General features: G+C 46.6%; 1 protein-coding gene across 3 annotated transcripts in view; it reads right to left on the bottom strand.

Annotated features, from left to right (window-relative positions):
• Positions 1-21,622, bottom strand: part of FGFR3 (fibroblast growth factor receptor 3) — a 59,132-nt gene that overhangs the window by 3,547 nt on the left and 33,963 nt on the right. Inside the window, exons 6-16 of one of the 3 annotated variants that reach the window (XM_063335922.1) lie at positions 17,052-17,175; positions 16,444-16,634; positions 11,325-11,469; positions 8,435-8,628; positions 7,365-7,510; positions 7,152-7,273; positions 5,445-5,555; positions 5,096-5,286; positions 3,651-3,773; positions 1,913-1,983; positions 314-451 (exon numbers count right to left, since the gene is read on the bottom strand). In XM_063335922.1, the coding sequence (XP_063191992.1) occupies positions 314-451; positions 1,913-1,983; positions 3,651-3,773; positions 5,096-5,286; positions 5,445-5,555; positions 7,152-7,273; positions 7,365-7,510; positions 8,435-8,628; positions 11,325-11,469; positions 16,444-16,634; positions 17,052-17,175 (1,556 nt within the window). Of the gene's footprint in view, positions 1-313; positions 452-1,912; positions 1,984-3,650; positions 3,774-5,095; positions 5,287-5,444; positions 5,556-7,151; positions 7,274-7,364; positions 7,514-8,434; positions 8,629-11,324; positions 11,470-16,443; positions 16,635-17,051; positions 17,176-21,622 lie in introns of all 3 variants that reach the window. The other 2 variants (XM_063335923.1, XM_063335925.1) reach the window with 2 other exon arrangements.

Genomic DNA, 21,622 nt, shown 5'->3' with positions numbered 1-21,622 from the left:
TGTGGAGCCACACTCCTCATTACTGATCACCTCGCACATGTCCACGCTCCTGAAGTAGGAGGAGGAACCATCCTATAAATGGCAGAGCTTCACCCCCAACAGCCACCCGCCAAACAAGGGCAGGTGCGTTAGGTAGCCCGGAAGTCATTGACTGAGCCGAAACACATCAGGGTGGGTGAACCTACCTGCTGCCAGCCCCACAATCACACGGTGGGAATGTCCCACACCAGCCTGAACCATGGCGTGGAGTGGCATTTGGCCACAGAGGGAAGGGGGAGCGGGGAGAGAAGGTCGCCCCCCACTACGAACTCACAGGTCATGGGTGCAGTTTGCGGGTTTGTCCATCCTATGGCCTTCCTTCAAGAGTTTGAAGAGTTCCTCAACAGGAATTCCCGGGTACGGAGACCCTCCCAAAGTGAAGATCTCCCATAGTAGCACTCCAAAAGACCAGCTGGAAACCAAAGAAAGATCTTTAAAATTCAATGAGGGTTTTTTTTTCCAAGCCCCTCCTCATATCCCCTCCCCCCCCGCGTGGCTTTATTTCTGTGCAGCCATGCATAGCTAACAAAGTCATCAATAGCATGACTAATTGCCTAGGCCATTTTTACTAGTTACTTGGAGATCTCTGCTGATCCAACTCAATAGCAAAGAAATCCCAGGCACCAAGTCTGAAATTGAAATGAGCATTTAATCAGATAGGTGACAGCCCATCTATTACCCCCAGCTCTTTGTTAGGTCTTCCACCAGCTCCACTGAATGGAACAAATCAAATTATTCATGCACAGCTTCACTGAATTGCAGGCTTGGAACCACAGGCCACTAATTGTGCAAGCTGATACCAAAACTTGCTTGTTACAACACTCATTTCACTGGCCAAGCTGGGAGAAAAATACCCCAACAAAAATCAGCAGAGCACTAATGTTACACGCTCCAGCCCTGCAGCTGTGCTCTGGTTAAAAGTCCTCTTTTTCAAAAATATCTTTTGCCTTCTTCGTTTTCTTTTTGAAAACAGGGATTATCTGTCTCTGTTTCGCTTTCACGCACGCTCGCTCTCCCGTTCTCTAGCTTTGATTTATCTGTCATGCCCGCTGCAGCATTACCTAAGCATGGAAACTATGATTTAAGATCAATAAAAGCCAAAGTATGTGAAAAATACAGAAATAGAAAAAGATTCATTTGTCCAATTGCAAGTGGGGAGCTTTGGGGAGCAGGCATGCTGGCTGCTGAATTACTGTAAAAATGCTGTTATCGACCAAATATTGAAATAAAAAGCCGGTGTGCGTGCTGAGCGACTTCAGCCCTGGCAAAGTTCAGACGCGATGCAGATTTACGCGTAAGGCGGGCTCTGCTGTTTGCCTACCGTGCAGAGGCACCAAAACAGACAAGACAGGATTAGGAAAAATAAAGGGCAAATAAATGAAGCAGCAAAATTAATCAGAGAATATATTTGTTGAATATTCTCTGATCAGCTCTACTAACAGCAGACGGAATATTTCAAGCTCATCCCACGTACTCAACTGAAGCGTAACTGTCTGGGGCAAAGCGTGGAGGAAGACGAGGGTAATTATTTTATTTTTTTTTTGCATGGAATTTTTTTCTGCACGGATTTTTTTTTGACTGCAGGATGAATCACCTCATCTATAAACTGGACAAGAAATACCTGCCTGCCATCCAATCATTTTTCAGCAGCTCACTAGAGATCCTCGGATGAAAGCAACTGGATAACGGTAAAATAAAACCACGTGTGCAAAGCTGCAGCTTGGAACCCATTCGTTTGCTTTTGCATCCCCAGGCACCCCAGCAGCGAACGAGCCCTGCTTGTGCTTAGCAATGCATTTGTCTTCAAGATACTATAGGTGCTGATTTCCCTGTAATTTTATTTTTTTTTTTAAGAAAGCGCGGGTATGCTTACACATCGCTCTGGTGAGTGTAGACCCGGTCAAACAAGGCTTCTGGAGCCATCCATTTCACAGGCAGCCGACCCTGTAATTAGGAAGACAATGGGAAGATCCCATCAGCATATTCCCCCAGCCACAACGGCACCATCTGAATCTTCTGTTCTAATCCAGTTTGAAACATTTTCATTAACAAACACATCTGCCTTCCCGGTCACTGGGCAAAGCAGGAGTGGCCACATATAAACAGATTAGAGCATTTGATCCCTGGATCTTCGCTGACAATCTTTTCAGTAAATGTTCTCCGTAGAGGACTGTATTTCACTGCCAAGGCAGGTTTAACATATCAGAGCATCTAGATCTTTGCATGGGAACATAAATGCAGCTAGCTATGCAGCAGAGCATGGGACAACACTTTCCATCTCCTTGGTTGGAAGCAGCGGTTTGACTCCAAGTCCAAACCCTGCTTAGGCTGAACTTGAAGGGAAACTTCCAAGAGCGAAGGCAAGGGCCAGATCCTCTAAGAATCAAGTCTCGGTCCTGCTGAAGGCTAAAGGAGGAGGCCTCCTCCCAGGTTTCCAGGGGAACATCCTACATCAGGGCCATAAATATGGGCTGTCACATATGAGAAATATGAGATGAGAAGGACTAGATTAATCATAATTCTTTTGGGTTTTGCTTGGCCCCTGGGGGGAGTTTTAAGCTTGAGGCATAGTTTGGCTAAGGGAGGGCTTTGTCCTCTTCTGACCCACGGTCTCACTGGGGCAGATAACTAAAGATGGGACATATCCAGGATGCACAAATGGGATTATGCTCTCAGCTGTCCAGTATAGCTCAAACAAGGAAAATACATCTGATTGATAATTAAAATTCCCAGGAATTTTTATTAATTTACGATTAAGAAATCCTGGCAATTAAGAGAGATTTCTGATAAGATATTGCAAAGGATCAGTATGGGCATGGTAGGCTTTGTAAGACTGCCTGGACATTTAGACCACTTGCAGTTGCAAAACCCTCAGGTTCTGCAATACCTTCAACCTCTTCCACTGCCATCTCCACACTATGTTGTAGTTGTGGCTTTTGCTCTTTTGCTGCAGCGCACTGGGACGTGCTTTGTTCTCTGCAGCGTGGCAGTGATAGGAGGGATATCCCACGGACTGCTCAGAGCTCAGCATATGCTGCAGGGCTTTGAACCGTAACACGGGTTGTGTCTCTAGCCCTTCATTCCTAAATTAATCTCTACAGAAAATATAAATGGCTCCAGGATGCAGGCCTTGGCTGGGACCATCTTCTCACCCTTGGCAGTGGAGTCAAGGAGTTCAGTTGTAAAAGAGAGAGAGAAATGCAGGAAAGCTCCAGAAATACAAAAAGTGACATTCCTCTGCCAAGGGCTCTGGTGGGACCAGAGGATGGCTCCTTGGGAGCTTTATGAACCGTAGTGTAGCAGACTGGAAAGGGCCCAATTCCCCTTTGGTAAAATCCTTGGTTTCTCTTAGTCTAAAGCCTCCTGGCCAGAGCTGAGACCTCACAACCAGCTGCGAGCAGCAGCAGTATCTGTCAGGAAGAAAACAGGATGGTGGGTGGACTCCTGGGACCAGCCTATCTCCAGTCCCTCACCAGGTGAGGCCACTGGCAGAGTTCTTCCTTCGAAGCCCCTCTAGAAAGGGAGATGTGGGACAAGGGCCACTTGCTGCAGGGATGGCCGAATTCCCTGCCAGAAGGAGAACTGCACGTGCTTGGCAGCTTTGTACTTACATTGGTGGTTTTCTTGTAATAGTCGATGTTGTGAACGTCTCTGGCGAGGCCAAAATCAGCTATTTTCATCACATTGTCTTCAGTGACTAACACGTTCCTGGCTGCCAAGTCGCGATGAATGCACTGTGAAAGGTGAGCAAGTCAATAAATAAGGGCTTGTTAGCTGCTCGCGCCTGGAACCAACAGCACCGTGTGGTTTATGAGCTGCCATTTCATTGACTCCCAAGCTCATAAAGCTGTGGGCACTGCTTAACTCCTCGCTTTCTGTGTCACTGCCCCATCATGCATGCTCGGTGGGAGCCACCTCTTAGCAACACCTAATCGGCAGCCTCAGCGCTGACAAAGCCACGTGCCTGCTGTCTCCAAAAGGGATGCACAGATGAAAAACTCAACCCTCCTCTTCTGTGGGTGCCTACTGGGACGTGAAGCTGTCTTTCTGCCCTGCTTCCTTCAGGAAGAGGAGTGCAGGTTGACGTTTGAAGGAAAATAATCCTCAAATTAAGACATTCCCAATACACCCAAAATACACCATAGTTGCTAGCTGAGAAAGAATCTAAATTAGCCTGCACTGTGCAGAAAGGGAGTTTAAAGCCACCACAAACCATCCACCCTGAACTGCAGTCACAGGACCAACACATTTGACATCTGAAGCTGAACTTGCTCTTGCCGCAGTGCTCCCCGCCTCCAAAAAGAGGTCACGCCGGCTGGTGCACAGCTTCCTGAGCCCAAAGCCCCATTCTCCCCTTGCTGACGTCAGGGTAAATGAGGACTAATCCCAGGGTATGATGTAAGCAAACGCAGCAGCCAGCCCAGTGTCAGCAAAGTGCTCCACAGGGAGCATCTTGGGCACGGCCATGCATTGAGCCAAATCCACTGTCGGCTCTGCTCCCACCGAGTCTCCATGCGCTGGTGACAGCCACAAACACATGAGCTACACCCAGGATCTCAGCTGCTTTGTGGGTACTCCACATCTTTAGCGATCTCAGGAGGGAGGTGGCGGGGGACAGGGGTGCACGCAGCTCCTGACTGTCACCTAAAGTAACATCTCCCATGGTGGAAGCTCATGAGTTGCTGTGACCCTCACCCTGACCACTGCTGCCCAAGCCCCAGGATCGCACATCTGAAAGCCAGTTATCTCTACGAGTGGTAGAGGTTGAGTTGGTGAGGACAGACACCCAGGTTTGGGTTGCTTGTGCTTTTGTACGTATTTTGGGGAATGCTAACAGGCCTGCGGGTGACAGCAAGGGTTGTGCAGCTGCACGGGAGCTTCTGCATACAGCTGAAGCCTTCTGCAAAAAACCCCAGACACTTCATACAAAAATCTGGTCTCTAAAGGGAGAAGCCTGTAATGCTCCTACACACACACACACACACACAGAGCACTGCATGCCTCTGAACACACGGATCTGACCGACGCTTCTACCAAATGAAGTTTCTCAACTCACTTTCTGAGATGCCAAGTACTCCATGCCCCGGGCCACCTGGTAGGCGCAGGAAACCAGGTCTTTAAATGTCAGCTGCTCCTCGGGCAGCTTGCAGGTGTCGAAGGAATAGTCCATGCCAGGTGGGCGACGTGCCCTGAGGTATTCCCGCAAGTTCCCCTTCGATGCATATTCCACCAACACGTAGAGCGGTCCTGCAAGAAAGAGCACCATCAGCATCCAGCGGAGGAACAGATGAGCACCGAAATCTCATCTGGGACATTTTGGGCAGCCAGTGAGTAATTGCACAGAAGGGACAGTCAAACCTGAGCCTCCCACTGGCCTGCGAGTACCGGGCTTCTTTGCTACCTACCGTCCTGCGTGCAAGCCCCAAGGAGGTTAATAATGTTTTTGTGCTTCCCAATCATCTTCATCATTTCCATCTCAGAGACCAGGTCAGAAAGGTCCTTGTCAGTGGCATCATCTGGAGAACACAAGAGAAGAAAGCAAAAAAATATCAGGAATAACTGTTTTGTGAAGGTAGTTAATACAACTGCTGTATAGACATGAGGGGCTTTCATAGTGAAACCGTATTCAAAATATGAAAGTATTTGCATTTATTCTACATTTGGAAAAAGAACTGAAGTAAAACCTAAAATTATTATAATGAAAAAAAGAGAATACTTGTTCAAGAAGAAAAAACAGATAAATGGAGAGAAATAGTCATATGGAAATCCATAAAACCTTTCATCTTCCATTTCATCCTGATAAGTATTAAAGAAAAAAGTCAGCTTTGGTACCCAGGACCATTTTCCTTTTCTAGTTGCTGCCCTCCCCCATCTCCAGGGGGCAAAGAGTTAAGGATGGGGGAAAGTCAGAGCTAGGAAAGTGGCTAAAGGAAGGAAGGTATTTTTGCATGGAAAGCTGTAATTTTTCTACAAAAGTAGAATCATAGAATCTTCATGGTTGGAAAGGACCTTTGAGATCATCGAGTCCAACCAAACACACGCAAAAAACCCCAAACCCCTACAATCTCTGCCACTAGAGCATGCCCTGAAGTGCCACATCTAGACGTTTCTTAAATACCTTTAGGGATGGTGACTCAACCACCTCCCTGGGCAGGCTGTTCCAGTGCCTGACCACTCTTTCAGTAAAGTAATTCCTCCTAATATCTAATCTAAACCTCCCCTGCCGCAACTTCAGATCATCTCCTCTGGTCCTGTCATTATTCACCTGGGAGAAGAGGCCAACACCCGCCTCTCTCCAACCTCCTTTCAGGTAGTTGTAGAGGGCAATGAGGTCTCCCCTCAGCCTCCTCTTCTCCAAGCTAAACATGCCCAGCTCCCTCAGCCTCTCCTCATATGACTTGCCACATGAATGCTTTGGTTTGGAAAGACGGAAATGTTCCTGCTTCCAAAACCAAGTTCAGAATGGATTGAAGGAAATGCAAATTAAACAAATCCTTTTCTGATAAGAAATACTTTTTTAAAGATGTCACTGCTCGCTGTTGCAGCATCTGCCCTGCTTGCTCCAGCTGAACTCCTCAGGGTGATTTTGTCTGCGTGTTGTCTGTGGTTACTGTGCCCGCGGGAAGGATGGGAAACAGAGACTCATCTGGAGGTGCCCAGTGAATCCCCCACTTTGGCTTCCACTTAACCTCTCAGGAGTTTGGGATTGAGTTTCTTCAATGAAGAAACTCCTCAAGGAGCAGTGTGTCAGTGAAATCTCTGCAAACTCCACCGGAGCTTGTAGCACAAGCATTTGCTAGAACAGGCAGTGCTGGTTACGGGAGTAAGGAGTGGGCTGATTCACAGAGCTGGCTAAAGTGAAGGGGGTTCCCCTTCTTCTCAGGGATGCTATTACCCCTTGGCAGAGAACTGCGTTAATTCCCTTTCTTCCTGATGGGATTTCACCTTTACATGCTCTCCAAGGAGACAGCACTCACCCCCAGGCTATTGGGGGTGAAGGGGAAGAATGGCTGTTCTTGTTTTCTTCTGTTGTATCTCTTTGTATAAGAGAGAAGGAACGAGAGGAAATCCCAGTGCAATATGCTGTTGTGCCCCCTGTGGACTCCCCATACCTTTTAACATCTTGACAGCAACAGTGATGGCCTTGTTTGGCTTGTCCTTATCAATCCCAATCGCTTCTGCCATCACCACTTGGCCAAAACACCCCTCGCCGAGCGGCTTCCCCAAGGTCAGGCTGGAGGGAGGAACAAGCAGGAGTGTTAGTGGGTACCGGGGTGGTGACACTCCTGGGAGGCAAGGGGACCCCAATCGGTGGGTTGACTGACCGAGAGCGTGCCAATTCCCACTTGGGATCAGGCGGCAGTTCTAGTTCAGAGACATTGGCCAGCATCGGCCCATCACTGGAGGAGAGACGCGTGATCCGGACCAGGGGCGTGTTGGAATTCATGGAAGAGTTGGACTCCAACGACACCTGCTTGGGTAGAGCAAATGGAAGTGTTATTGCCAACTGTATTCCTAGGGAAGGCGGTGCCCGAGATGGATCACTGAGGAGGTTTGAGCTGTCTTTGACCACTGACACCTTTCTGGTAATTTCTAAATGGGAAATCCCCCCCGACCCCTCCCATCCACCTCTCCCCCCATCCTTGCAGAAATGCACTGATCTAGGCACCTGTGGTCAAGGTTTTTAGCTGGTGGAAAGGAGGGACAGGTTAGCCAGTGCCCTCCAGCAGGCAGGAGGTATAATCCGTTCGTTTGCTCTGTGTGCATCTCCATAGCACATACAGACTATGGAGCTATGGAGTGACTTCTCCTGTTCTAGCACTGTAAATGCCCACCACGAGCTTGCAGACAATGCCGTGAAATCCGTATCCTTCACAGGTGGTTTTACACAGTGCCTTTTGCTCTTGCCCACCTGCAGTTAAACGTGGCAGAGCATCACTTACTGCATGGAGGAGGACCCTCTCCCACCTCCATGAGAATTGTTTTGGGTTCACCAGTGACCTCGGTGAAAGCAGGACCAAGCACGATTAAACGTGCTCTTGCTCCCCAGATCCCTGCTCCACCAGGGAGTCTGGACTAAACTGTTCCCCTGCAAGATGTGCTTTCTGTGGCATCCATGGCTGCACTGCCAGCCCCTCTTGGACAAGGGTGACAGGAAAGCGGCTCCTTGGGAGCTGCTCATGAACCAGAGTCAGCTGCCACCAGCTACTGCTCCACTGGAACAGAAACAAACAAATAAAAGGGGTTAAACTCCTAGACTGCAGACAACTTATGTCCTTCTAGGGCAATGTTTTTCTGGAAGAGCTTCTCACCTAGAGAGAAAATTTCAAGGGGGTGGGGTGGGTGGGAAATAGGGATGACCATAGCGGGGAATAGGAATCTTGTATCTACTTTCTGTTACCTGTCTCTTGAGTGGAAATTTGGAGACTTTCTGTACAGTGGGGGTGTTCATGGCTTTTTTGTTTGGCATTTTCATCCTGCAGATAATCACAATGACCAGCACCAGGATGAAGAGAACAAAGCCAGTGCCGTAACTGAGAATGCCAGCGTACACTGAGCCCGAATCATCCATTTCCATGAGCTCCTCTGCTGCGGGGTGACAAGAGATGGCAAGTCAGGACGGGACGGGCAGCTGCCCGCACACAACTACACACACGCAGCACAAAGAATTTGGGGAGGATTTGCTCACCTACACCAATTTTCTGAGTGACTTCAGTGAGGGGACTCTCCCAGGCCAGTGGTTTTCTACCTGCGGCTGTAGCTAAAGCATTAGTTCAGTTTGCCTTTTTTAGGCTAATTTTACCACCTTTGGATGCAACCCTGGGGTTTCTAAGAGCCTTCAGCCCACATGTTGAAAACCACTGCTCTAGGCTGGAGGCATCTTCACGTGCCTGTGCTGTCCCTCTGACCCAGGTCTTGCTTTCCCTGCACATCCACATCACGTAGCTGGATGCCTCGGATGTGCAAAGGCTGCAGGACTGGTGTTTGCTGCACTTCACTGATTTGCCTTCTCCAGCAACAATTTCCACCGGACCAGTGCCTGCCCTGAGGGACCAAGGGGCTCGAAGGGCACCCAGGGGTAAGGCATCACACAGGGAAAAAGCCTCACAAGGGCAATGCGCATAATTATTTAATGAAAACTTAGTTCTGCTGCGAAGAGGCTGGAAGGTCTGGCACTGAGAGGTGGCGGAGCTGGGAGGGTGATGAGCCCATCAGCAGTGGCTACCTGCTAGCAAGACTTTTTTGGGACCAGCAAAGCTCAGTTGTGATTGTCCCCTTGTTCCTTTCAGGACAGGCACGTAGACCAGAGGAAGGGGCCGTGGTGGGAGCAGTTTTCTGTTCCCCAAAGGTGGGCTGGTGTCAGAGGAACAGTCAGCAGTGGGAAACTTCATAGTGAAGTCATGCCAGCGGGGTTAGCTCACTAACGGCTCATGTACATGACTGCTGCCCCAAAGCAGCGTCGTCGGCAAGCAGTGGGAGAGCTTTCCCCTGGCAGCAGCAGGCTCCGAAACAGGTCTTCCCGTGGCTGTCTCCAAGGGGACACAAAGAAAGGGCTGTTGGTGACATTGGGGGCTGCACCAGCCTGTATGCCAGCTGTGCAAGGACTCATCCTGCCAAGCGGCCATCTCCTCCTGCAGGGAAGGGTTACCAAATCTCCCGGGATCAGACACTATGGTTGGTGCCACAGCTTTGCTGCCTTGGCTCACACCGTCTTGCTCTCTGCTCCGTGTCTCTCCTCCCTGAGTGAGGGCAGGGGTTTACAAGCAGAGGTTCCCCAGATGGGCTGTATTCTGCTCCCTCGCTGTGGGTAGTGCTTCGGGGCCTGCTGCTGCACAGACAGCTGTCCTTCACTGCGACTTCAATATAAAGTTCCACTTCAGGTTTTTTTAGCAGGTTTTCTTCTGCTTATTCTTTGCTTAAATAAGAGGTCTGAGTTCATACATTGTAAAAACAGTGTAACAGTCGGACGACACAGTATCAGCAGATTCTCAAAATAAGAGACATAAGTCTTCTAACCAAAGGAAACGATTTCTCATCCAGTGGATGGCAGAAGCAGAAACAGGATCAGATCAGCTATTACAGAGCTGGCAAATAAACAGAGAAAAAAACAGCAGATCCCACCGGCTGCAAGGTTGGGCATGGAGGAGACCTTCTTGAGCCCCAGTAAAAGTTGTAATATCCGAATCACCCGCACAGATAAAGTAAAGATTAGAAATGCCAAAGTTCCCGGTTCCTAAACACATCCCGAGATGGATGTGTTGCAAGATGGACCCAAATGTGGTCTATGACTGGGTGAGCCAAAGTGGGGTGTATAGGATTTTGAGTGCCCTTCCAGTAAGAGTCTACTGAACATACTCCGGGTCTGTTCCTGCACCATCTACACGGCACAGCACCCATGAGATTTAATATGAATATTGCCGGTGCTTTCCTGGACTGTGCTCGTGCCTCCCTCATAGCCGGAGGCAGATTCTGCAGGTGAAGGGACAGCACAGCCTCATTCCCCTCTTTTGGAGAGCAGACCCCTCTGTTGCATATTCTGTGCTGGCTTCATTGTCGATGAGAGCTTTGCACATGAAAGGACCACAAAATTGAGGTCACTCTGGCCTCGGGTGTCAAGCCCACTGCAGCTTTCATCAGTCCCAGCTGGAGCAGGCAGCGTGCAATGCCCCTGGGAGCCAGGACTCCTGGGCTCTCTCTACAGACGACTCTCCTCCACCTTCTGTTTGAGATTGCTATCTTGGCCTGTTCATCCGTGAAGCGGAAATAATGCTACAGGCAGAGAAGGGTGTAGACACACCAACCACTTATGCATCTAATTTTAGGTTAAGATATGAGGTTAGACAGAAAGGTTCCTTCATAAGATGATCCACAGTCCGTGTCCAATTTAGGTGCCCTGGATCATCTGATAGGGAGGTTTCCTTCTCTCACGGGCAGTCTAAGGAGACAAAGCTCCCAATTTTGGCACTTAACAGTCTCCTAAGAAAGAGGTTGTGAACACCTCCTTGTTCTCCAGATCAGAAAAAAACACTGGGCATTTTGAATCATTACTGCAAAAATCATTTAGATCTTGAGATGCAATGCAAAAAGTGTCAGCTGTGAATATGCAACAGAGGTCTTCTGCTGTATGGATTTACCACAGGCACAGCAAATCCCAGAGGACAGCCCTCCCTGGATAATGTGCCCTCTTCCAAGCAAGGGGTGGTCTGTAGGAACTTGGCATTTCTAAAGCAAAACGTCAAGGCACCCCTGGAGAAGGAAAGAGAGGCCAGCACAGAAGGAAATACCTGGTAGCACCGTCAGCCAAGCAGAGTGATGTGAGAACCCAATAGAATTCCCTGCGAGACAAGTATATTCCCCAGCATCCTCAAAAGTAACATTTCGCAAGTACAGAATCTCTAGCTCCTTATCCGTTGTGTTAACACCTGCCGTCTACGGGGAAAAAAAACACACACATATAGAAAGAAGGAAAACAGAGAATAAGCCACATTCCCAGCAAGTGTGAGGACACCACAGGCAAATTTCAAAAGCAGATTAAGGTGTTTTGTTTGTGTTTTTTTTTTTTTCTCCAATGGCCCATCTTCCACATTTATTTATTCATTCCCCTCTGCAACCTGAAGTCAAAAGCAAAAAAAAGTTCCCTTCACCAGGTTCTTACTCTGTCCCACTAAAGAAGCATGCAAGCAAAAGCATCCAAATGAAAAATTGCCCCCACAATATGACTGACTTGGGGTTAGTAGGGTGAGCACAGGGGTGGGGAAAGAAAGATGGTAAAAGAGGAGAGGAAAGACAGAAGGAGACGAGAAAGGAGGGGAGATGTAGTGGGGAAAGACTCAAGTGCTGATCAGAGGAACACACAAACGTTTTGATTTATTGGTTCATGGAAAAATATAGAATTTTAGAATTTTTTAGAATTTTTTCAGAGTGGGCATCTCGGAGCCGTATATTCATTACGCAGCCCTCGATGCTGTAATATAACTCTGGTGCCTGTAAAGAACGTTCCTGCAGTGGCACTGAGCAGCACAGCAGCCAAACCCTCCAGGCTGGAGTCAAACCCCAGAGCCCAGGAGATGGCTGCTGCTGCTCCTCTCTATTTAACGTATTTGCCTGCATGAGCCAATGTTGGTGTTTATTTCTCCATTACTTCTCCAAGGGACAGAAATCTATATACTGATTATATAAGTTTTCTGGGTTGAAAACCTTGAAACAGCTTGGTTTTCCAGAGCTTTGAACGTCACAGGTCATTAACATGCAATTCTGTTATCAGCACTCAATTTTAAGGAGGGGAAAGGAATAAAAGCGTGAAGAGTTGATAGCAAAATTTGACAGTCATTTTATTGTGGGAATTTTTCCATGGCAATTGCTGTATAGGCGTTACATTCTTGTAAAAAAAAAAAAAATTAGCAAGAAAATAAGATAAAGCCATTCAGCGTCAGTTGACAGGGTATAATACAAAATGAATAGTAATTTTAATCACTAGCTTCTTAAAAATGTTATAGCTCATTCTTGCATTTGCCAGGGCCTTGGGACAGAGTCTGTGGTTTACCTGGTTTTGGTTTGCGAATGTGGAGCCAAAATGGTTTTTCGGCTATGCCTACGAAATTGTTGGCTCTACACAGATATTCTCCTTCATCTTGTTCTGTCACATTGAACAGATTTAGGTTAGCATCGGCTTCAGCGTTTTTACTGATCCAAGACTGCAGGAACAGACAGAAACCTGAACTTCAGTAAACCAAACAATACCTCCATCGCACCTATATCAGCTAGGATTGACCGTTCACGGCTATTTTCTTTTTGGCTGTGGCAACATCCCCGGCTCACCCTGTGATGAGAGACCTAACTCAGGGCCTGGGTGAAGAAGAGAAGTTGCATTTGGCCCCCAAACCACGTGCAAGTGAACTCCCTTCCCTTCACGAGCAGCACACATGCGATTTCTTTTTTAAAACAGACCAACTCATGTGATTTCTTTTTAAAAACAGACCAATTTCCCACTTCTCCATCTGACAGCAGTCAAAGACCCTACAGTTTCTTAATAACTCTGCAGACAGGAGCACAAGAGAAAGGGCTTAAGCAGAGATTTGTGTTTGCAACCCGGCTCAGCAAATACTGTTTCAATTATCGGATTCCAAAATAGAATTTGGAAACAAAATATAAGCAGTGGCGGTCTGAAACTCGCTGCTGACTTTGCCTTTCAGAAATTAGCTGTAATTTTTTCCACTGCTTATAGGAGCCTCTTCTTTACTAAATAAAGTGGTGCATATAAATCAAACAAACTTCAGACTGTTAAGCAAGGGGTTTATTTCTCTTCTTCCACGCTGCCACAACAGCACATGAGTTTGTTCCCTAAACAGTTGTTTTCATTTTGGTTGAGAATGCACAACTGGTTTGGGTGGCCTCAGAAGTAGCCTAGGGAAAGTCTAGAAAAAATATCAGCTTCAGTTCTGGAAAGGAAAATAAAACAATTGGTCTTCTCATTTTTGGTGTTACGCTCTCCAGCCCAGTCTCGGTGCCTTCGATTTCAGGGCCTGATCCTGCCAATATGACTCGCAGCCCATTAAAACCAATGGAACTGAACCCAGAGGGGGCATCAGAGAGGAGCCCCAATGTCCATGTCTCATGACACCACCACCGGTTTTGACCTCATCTCATCTCTAAAGCTTACGTGCTGGCAAGTTTGTCTGTCCTGACTAGTGGGGAAATGTGCCTGCCTGCTGTTGCTGCCTTGTTTATAATTAAACCGGGCACGTTTCAATGCAGAACATACAATTTAGCCTTTGACAAAGCCTGGGCACAGTGTTGCCAGCCCTCCCTCCGTAACTGGAATGCATTTAGTGCTCTTCTGCAAAGAAAAAGGGGTTTCCTTTGATCACAAATTAGCCCAGGCTTTCAGGAACCGATGCAGGTGATGGCTTGGTTTTGTCAGGCTGTTTAAAAAATGGGTTGAAAGTACAGCATTCAATTTATCCATCTGGACTGGGGTGGGCTTTTTGCCCTTCCATTTAGATGTGAGGGGGAAATTTAATGTGCTGGGCACCTCTCTGTCCCCCTTGTTCCGATGGAGACCAGGTTACTCCCCGTGTATAAACTGCCTCGTAGCAGCTCCTACACTCCGCAAAATCTCCTGAAAGCAGGAGGGGAGGGCAGACTGATAAAAAAGCCTTATCTCCCTGCGGGCACCACAGCACTGGGCAGGAGAGCGCCTTTTCGAAAGCAGCCGTGGGCAGGGAAGGGCTGTTGACAGGACCCTGCTCCAGCAGCGTGGCCAAGGATGCTGGGTCAAAGCATCATCACTGTGTGGCACGAGGGGAACAAGTCCATATAGCCAATTCAATGGCCCCGAGATGACGGTGAGATCATTTTATCAGATCTTCATTTTTTAAAAAACAAGTACACACACATTAAAAAAAAGAAAAATAAAAAAATCCCTGCAAAGCTGGGCCTGACACAGCTCCACGGAGGCCCAGTACTGGCGCACAAAAGATGCATCCCAAAATGGAAATGCTCCGTACCCCAGCGCTGATGCCGGCATTAATACAATTCAAAGCATTCCTGATTAACCAGAAGTAGTAAATAGACGTGTGCTGGTCCTATTCAGCAAAAAAATAAAACCAAACAAAACTTGTGCTTTCAAACGCCTGCCTGTGCTCCCCTTCGAGGAATGTGGAGCCTTTGCCGTCCACAGAAGAGAAGGTATTTGGCAATTCTAATTACCTAGCCACCCCGGTGCCGCTCCAACTTAATTTTAAAACACTATTTATACGGACTATTTATATGTTCTTTGCCACAGCAAAATGGGAGCTTGTGCTTGTGACACAAGGCACTGTTCGCAGCGGCTCTGCAAACTTCCAAAAGGTAGCACTTTATCCCACAGGGACCACACACGGAGCTCGGAGACTATACTAGATGGCATGTGACACAGCCAGCTATTCAGAGCTTGGTACTGGGCTGTGAAACCAGGGGGAAATTCAAATATGCATAATTCAAACACATTTGGAGAGACAGCGAGAAAATAAAAAGTTTTATCAACTCGCGAGAAGCGCGCGTTGCCAATCCTGAAGAACTGTCTCGAGCCATTTCTTCCAACCAATCTGTTATTTCAATCTGTGTAATTATTTCCAGGGTCTCTGGCTTTTATTATCATGTATCTGGCTGAGTTACAGTTTTGTAGATGCTGTCTGTTAAGTGGGGGTTTTTTTTAAACTCCATACAAAAAGAAGGGTGTATGCAGCAGGATGTGCACGGGGAACGTCCACGCACAGGACAACCTCAGCCTGGAACTGCAGGGACAAAATCTGCTTTCAGCTGTAACTGCAGAGCCAGAAAAACTCCACTTGGCCCTATATATTGTAATAAACACCAACACAGGATGCCTTTAATTATTAAAAGGAAGAAAAAAAAAGGTATTTAAAAGTCCAATGTTTTTTTCACTCTCTATTCTCTACCTTTTTATATTTACATAGGTTGAGGGGAAACCGGATGCCCTGGCTTTGTTCTGGCTGTAATCTGGAAGTTTCCTTTCAAGAAAGCATTTTAGCAAAGTAAAGTCTTACTCAGTGCTTTTTTTCCTCAATAAAAAAAAAAAAAAAAAAAAAAAAACCGGCTTTCCTGAGCATGCCTAATAGCAATGTTCACAAATGTTAGTGGCTGGAACAAGAGTATCTTGGCTCTCAGGTGCTGGTAGTTCAGCATTATTTAGTACGTGCACGCTGCAGTGTGTTTACTTGGAGAAGGAAAGAATGTGTTTTAGTTGGGAGCCTTTTATTTTAATAAGCCCTGAAAATACCTCTATTGAAGCTGTAAAAAAAGGTTATTTTTACAATTTTAGGTCAAATGCGATCTAACAGCTTCTCTTGTATTACTCTGCATTTCTCATAGTTGCCTCAGCTCTTACAACTACTTTGCTTATCTGTGCCACTACCGTAGTTGTGTTATCTCTGGCAAACAGAAGAGTCTGGAACATCGACTTTAGGACATTTCTGCTGTACCCCCTCCAAAAAGCAGAGTATTCCACTGCGCGGGCTTAAAAGAAAGAACAATCCCAACAGCTTATTCTCATGACTTTTTCTTACAGACACAAAACAATCACAGAAAATCAGACCTTGAGCTCCCAAAAATCTGATTTAAATAATGATTACCCTGTTAGGAGCTGTGACATTGAACATATTCTGTTGGGAGTTTCTGGTTCGCATTGCACTGCTAGTCTAGGGCTTATTTATAAACATGTATATACAGTTTATGGCTTCCACTGCTGGTGAGAACCTTGACTCAGTGCTGCTCTCTTGCTATGAGTATGGCAGTGGGTTTCTTTGAGGAGCATCCCCACAATCCAGCTGCTGTCTCTCTAACACTGGGATCAAGGCAGAGGAAGGACTGTGCTGAGGGCGAGAAGAAGGAACGTGTACCAACCTTCAGCACCGTGACATAGGGTGTCCCATCGGGTCCATATTTGCTGCCGTTGACTTCCACGTGTTTCAGCCACTGGATGTGAGGCTGGGCATCGCTGTAGACCTTGCAGTGAAACTCCACATTGCTCCCTACCACCACGGTCTGGTTGGCAGGGAGCCCTGCTTGCAGGATTGGTCGGTGGGGCGACCTTTCTGAAAAACAGAGAGGTAAATCCCAATTTACTTGTCCTTCTTCCAGCAAGGATTCTCCTCTGAACCCTTCATCTCCTGGCTTTTCAGCAGAAAGGGTGTAGACTTGGATTGTACCTCCAGGTGTCTTGGCCACCGCTCTACCCAGTGCCTCTCAAGCCAAACAGGGAAGAATCACCTGGAGGAGGCATCTCAGCCCTGACATTCCTTCTGTGGCCCCTCTGTAGACCAGCTAAGTAATTTATTGATCACTGATCTGAGGATGAATTGTTGGCCAAAAGGAAGCTCGCTGTTTTTAGAAGACACATGATCCAGAGCTTTGGGAAAGAAACCAAGCTCCCATATGCTTCCCATATCCCATCACGCTCCTTTTCAACATCCTAACAGATCAGCTGTTGAGGGAAAACAGTGAAACCTCACCTAATACATCAAGCTGGTACGTGTGCCTAATGTTGCCGTATTTGTTCTCCACAACACAGGTGTAATTTCCTCGATCTGACGGCACAACACTCTCCATCACCAAGCTCCACTGCTGGTGTCGTAACTAGAAGAAGAAATCAAACCATCAAGCTCATGGTCAAGTACCATCATCACCAGACCATTCAAATCAGTGAACAATCAGTGAGCTTCTACACACTTGGCCAGCATGAATGGATCCCAGAGCAGGCCTGAATGTGACAAGGACCCATTTCAAGGGTCATTAAAGGCTTAATGTGAAAAGGAATTAAGATCAACGCAGGAACAGTCCAACACAATGTAACACGCTGAGATTGCAGGGGGGACTTGTAGATGCTTCCACAACAACAATAATGAAACCAGCTGATAGCTGAATGTGGCATCTCTCATTAGAATAACGACTTCAGAAGGCATCAGCTAAGATAACTGATCCACTGGTCCCCTCTGCCAGACCACTCTGGTCCACAGACACTGTCAGCTCAAAATACTGTACTCACATCTGCAGATCTTTACCAATTGCTACATATAACCCATACGATGTCTATAAACAATAAAAATCATAATTCTTACCCTATCTATAACATATGTGTGCTACGGAGGCAACAGCCCACGGCATCTGTCTGAGCAGAAGTGGGTGTCTACAACTGAGTTAATCCCCTAAATTCCCTGTAAAAAACAGGAGAAAACACGCCCAGCCTCAAGTCTGGTCCCTAGGATGCCTGCTCAGCCCTTCTCTTTTGGCAACAAATTTTACACTAGTTGGTTTTCTGGATGTGGCTCATGTCCAGAGTTGTTGGTTGTGCAGTAGCAGAAGGGAAAGCACAACCCATGTCTCTGCCCTGACCTGCTGCCCTGTGATCTCAGCTAGAACGCTTGTTTCTAATGAGTATAAAGGAAATAACGGATATGGAAAGCAGATCTTGAATTAATACAGAAAGCAACCAACAGTAACAAAGATGACTTCAGGATGCATCGCGTATGAAAGCTCTCCAAATCTCTGGATATTAATTTGATGCCTTCTACCGCCCAGAGCAGAAGATTTAACTTTATTAAATATTTTGAAGGTGACTCTAAGGACACAGAAGCAGGAGATTACAGTAACGCTGCACTACAGAATGTCAAGGGCTGATGGAAAAAACAAGGGCGTAATTGCTCCTGGAGGTTTCTTGCTGCAGCAGGTGAACTCCAATATGAAGTCATTTAACCTCTTTTGCTACACGTAAATTGCATCCACATGCTTTCCTTTAAAGGCCCGAGTTGCAATTAAAGCCAGAATTTTGCAAAGAGAAGGTTCGAAATCATAGGACTAGACAGCTTAGTTGCAAGATAAGCAAGCAAAAGTCATTTTAACAAAGCTTTGTAGATCTCTGCATCCCAGAGAACAGCTCTGCTGAGCACCCCCACTTTCCAGAGACTGCTGAATATAGCATTTCCTTTCATTTTAGGTTTTAGGTAATAGGAGGCTGTGGCTAAACAGTCTGTACAGAAATCTCAATTGTTGCAGATGTCTGATCAGGTCTGACTGCACCCTCTTCCCACCCAGGACAGCAGAGATGTAGCTCAACGCAGAATCCACATTACACCTTTTGTAAGGCAACACCCCTCTTGGTGCATCTCTGTAACAGCACGGCAACTGCAGGCTAAGAGGAGCTTTGAGAACAGAGAGCCTGGACCCTGAGTTCACAGCTGAACACACCAGACCGTCAAGGAAGTTTCAATGCAAATTTGTGGCTGCTCGGTGGCTCATTTCCATACTGGCTTGTCTCATAGTTGCGTCTAAAGACTTCTTTTAATCCACTGCTCAGCATTGCAAAGCATTTGCGTCCAGAACTCCTAGGAGCTACCCCAAGGAAATGGGTCTCCAGATACATGGACAATCCCCTAGTCTGGCCTGTATTATAAAATCACGTCCAAATTAGGTGTTTTGCTTAGGATGCACTTTCAAAGATACTTTTATGACACTTTCAAAGAACTTCATCACGTTTGGACTCTGAACAGAGAGGAGAACCTGGGGTGCACAGATTCATGGGGCAGAACTTGTTTGGAAACTCTTCTAGAACCAACAAGGTGGGGTTTTTTTGGTTGAGACTGGTGTCTAGATTTAAAGGATAATAAAAAGGGACATTCCCAGGTCAGGACAGTCGCTGCACTCAATACAACACTAGGAACATGAAGGGACTTAGTGCAGGCATTAACCAAGTTGGTGAGATACTGGAAATCCCTCTGGTTTATTTGGCATTGTCATTCTTGGCTCCTTGTGAAACAAACATTTGCAGACGCACTTGGAACCTCAGTCCGTGCTTGCCAGACTGGTATGCAAGTCAGTGCAATGGTCTGGGGAAGGGATAATCCTCTATCTCCCCTCCCCCTCAATCTTCCCTTCTAGGGTCATTTAACACACACAGGCTTACAATATTAGAGATTCCAACAAGGATTTAACCATTAATGCTCTTTAGGAAATTTCATATGATAAGTCATATGAATTTATTTTCTTTACCAGTTAAGGATGAACTGTAACAAAACTAGGTTAGCCTGCACTTCATGTTTTGAACACTCGCCCCTCTCTCTTGCAGGTTTTACTCCAGGCAATCACACGGGATCTAAACGCCATTTGCAAGAGGCAGACGTGGAAGTGTGGTCAGCTTTCATCTACTGACCACAGACCTTTCACAATCAACATTTAAACTCCTCCACACACTGAAAACAAATGAGAACATTCCCAGCTCAAGGATTTCTGGGTTAATACCAGATCTCGAGATGAAGTAAGCCAACCAAACTCTGCCAGATCTGGATCTTGCCCATTCTTTTCAAGCTGCCTTAATCCTGTTATGAAGTTAAGTTGTAACACGGAATTTAAATCTTAAATACATGAGATACCGAGCAGGTTTTCAATCTCTTTTTCTGGTTCAAATCTCAGCTGATATCTATCAGTATATTTATACTGGATGAGATTTACATTAGACTCCTTACATCCAACTGTGGCCCAAGAGTAAAAGCAAGCAAATAAGAGAAGGAAAATTACAGAGAGAGAAAGATGTCTCTATATCAAGAAAGGGACAAAGAACCACACCTAGACAGATAGAGAGCTTAAACCAATCTTGCTGTAATTGGCCTGACATTGCCTTCAATAGCTCTTTTAAGCATCGGCTTGTTGCTGGAAGGTGCCCCTAGAGAAACAAAGCACAGTGATGCCAAAGACTCACTACCGTGTTGCAGAGGATGAAACGTGTCAATTTAAACTCAAGGATAGATTAAAACCACTGGGAAGTGGGTAAGGGAATTGCTTTCAGCTTTAGATTTTATTCTGCAAGCATAATTTAGTGCAGCTGATGTCACATAGTTTTCTAAAAAGCCGTTCGAATGGCGCACGCAAGCCTGAAAACACTTCATGATGATCCTTACAGCCTGCAATTAGTAAAAGATGCTTGTGCTTTGTGAATGTTATCTGCCAAAAGGCTGTTTACGCACAGGAGTTGCTTCCTCGCTTCTTTTCTCTCCTTAACTTTTCAGAAGATCCAAACCCAAGCGTGTCCTCAGCCTCCTCCAGGCTGGAGCAGGGACAGGGCTGAGGAGGGAGCTTCAAAGGCTTCACTGAAGCAATCACAAAAGGCTCTTTCAGGAACGGGTCTGAGCTAACAGGAAAGAAACAGCCCAAAACTGTGGGGAGGGAAGACTTCTTTGAACCCTCTTCTGGTTTCTGGAGCCCAGCACGCTTTGCATGCCTAGCCCCCTTCCAAAACGCTACAGATGTGGTAGGCATCAGCACACAGCTATTCAGAGTACTGATGAAGGTGTTGTCCTAAAAACCATCTTTTCTCCGCACCCGGGGATATGCGAGGGCTGGCAGACTGCAGGCAAAATTCGCTGCGCAGGAGTCGAGCCCTTCCTGCTACGCTGGTTTTGTTATAAGCAGCTGCTGCTGGTTTTATTCTTCCCAAATAAAACCAGAAAGGAGTCTGACTCAAGAGGACAAAGTAGTAAAAATGGTAACAACAAAATCAGAGCAGAGATGATTCTCCTGTTAAAATCCTGCCATAATTCGTCATAAACAGTAGCACAGAAACTTCTGGCTAATTAAATCATTTGAGTGTGGTGAGTTTCTGCGTCCCTTAGCTCTATCTGTAAACACAAGCCAAAGCATTTTCCAGAACACCTTATGGTAAAAAGGAAGGAGGGGGAAGAAAGCAGCCAAGGAGCAGATGCTATTACTCTGGCTACAAGGGAATCCAACATTTGACCGAGGGTCAGTGATTTATACCACAAGAATGTTAATGGCCACCAGCATGACAGACCAGCTCTTTGGTGAGGTCCTTCCTACACCTTCAAAGGATGCCGAGTCGGTTTTCCTTGAAAGCTGGGAGTAGCTACAGCTTGGTCTAACGCGTCTCAACGCACTGGGCTGATCTCCAGAAATTAGGACAGAAGTTTCTGTTCCTGCTTTCTCATCACTGTCCACCACGCAACCATAAACCCAGACTCGCTTTTACCTAGTCCCCGAATGACCACTATAGACAAACCGACAAGGACTTAGCCCT

The sequence above is a fragment of the Chroicocephalus ridibundus genome, chromosome 5 (assembly GCF_963924245.1).
Source record: "Chroicocephalus ridibundus chromosome 5, bChrRid1.1, whole genome shotgun sequence".
Taxonomy (NCBI): Eukaryota; Metazoa; Chordata; class Aves; order Charadriiformes; family Laridae; genus Chroicocephalus; species Chroicocephalus ridibundus.
This window is presented reverse-complemented; position numbering and strand designations above follow the sequence as displayed.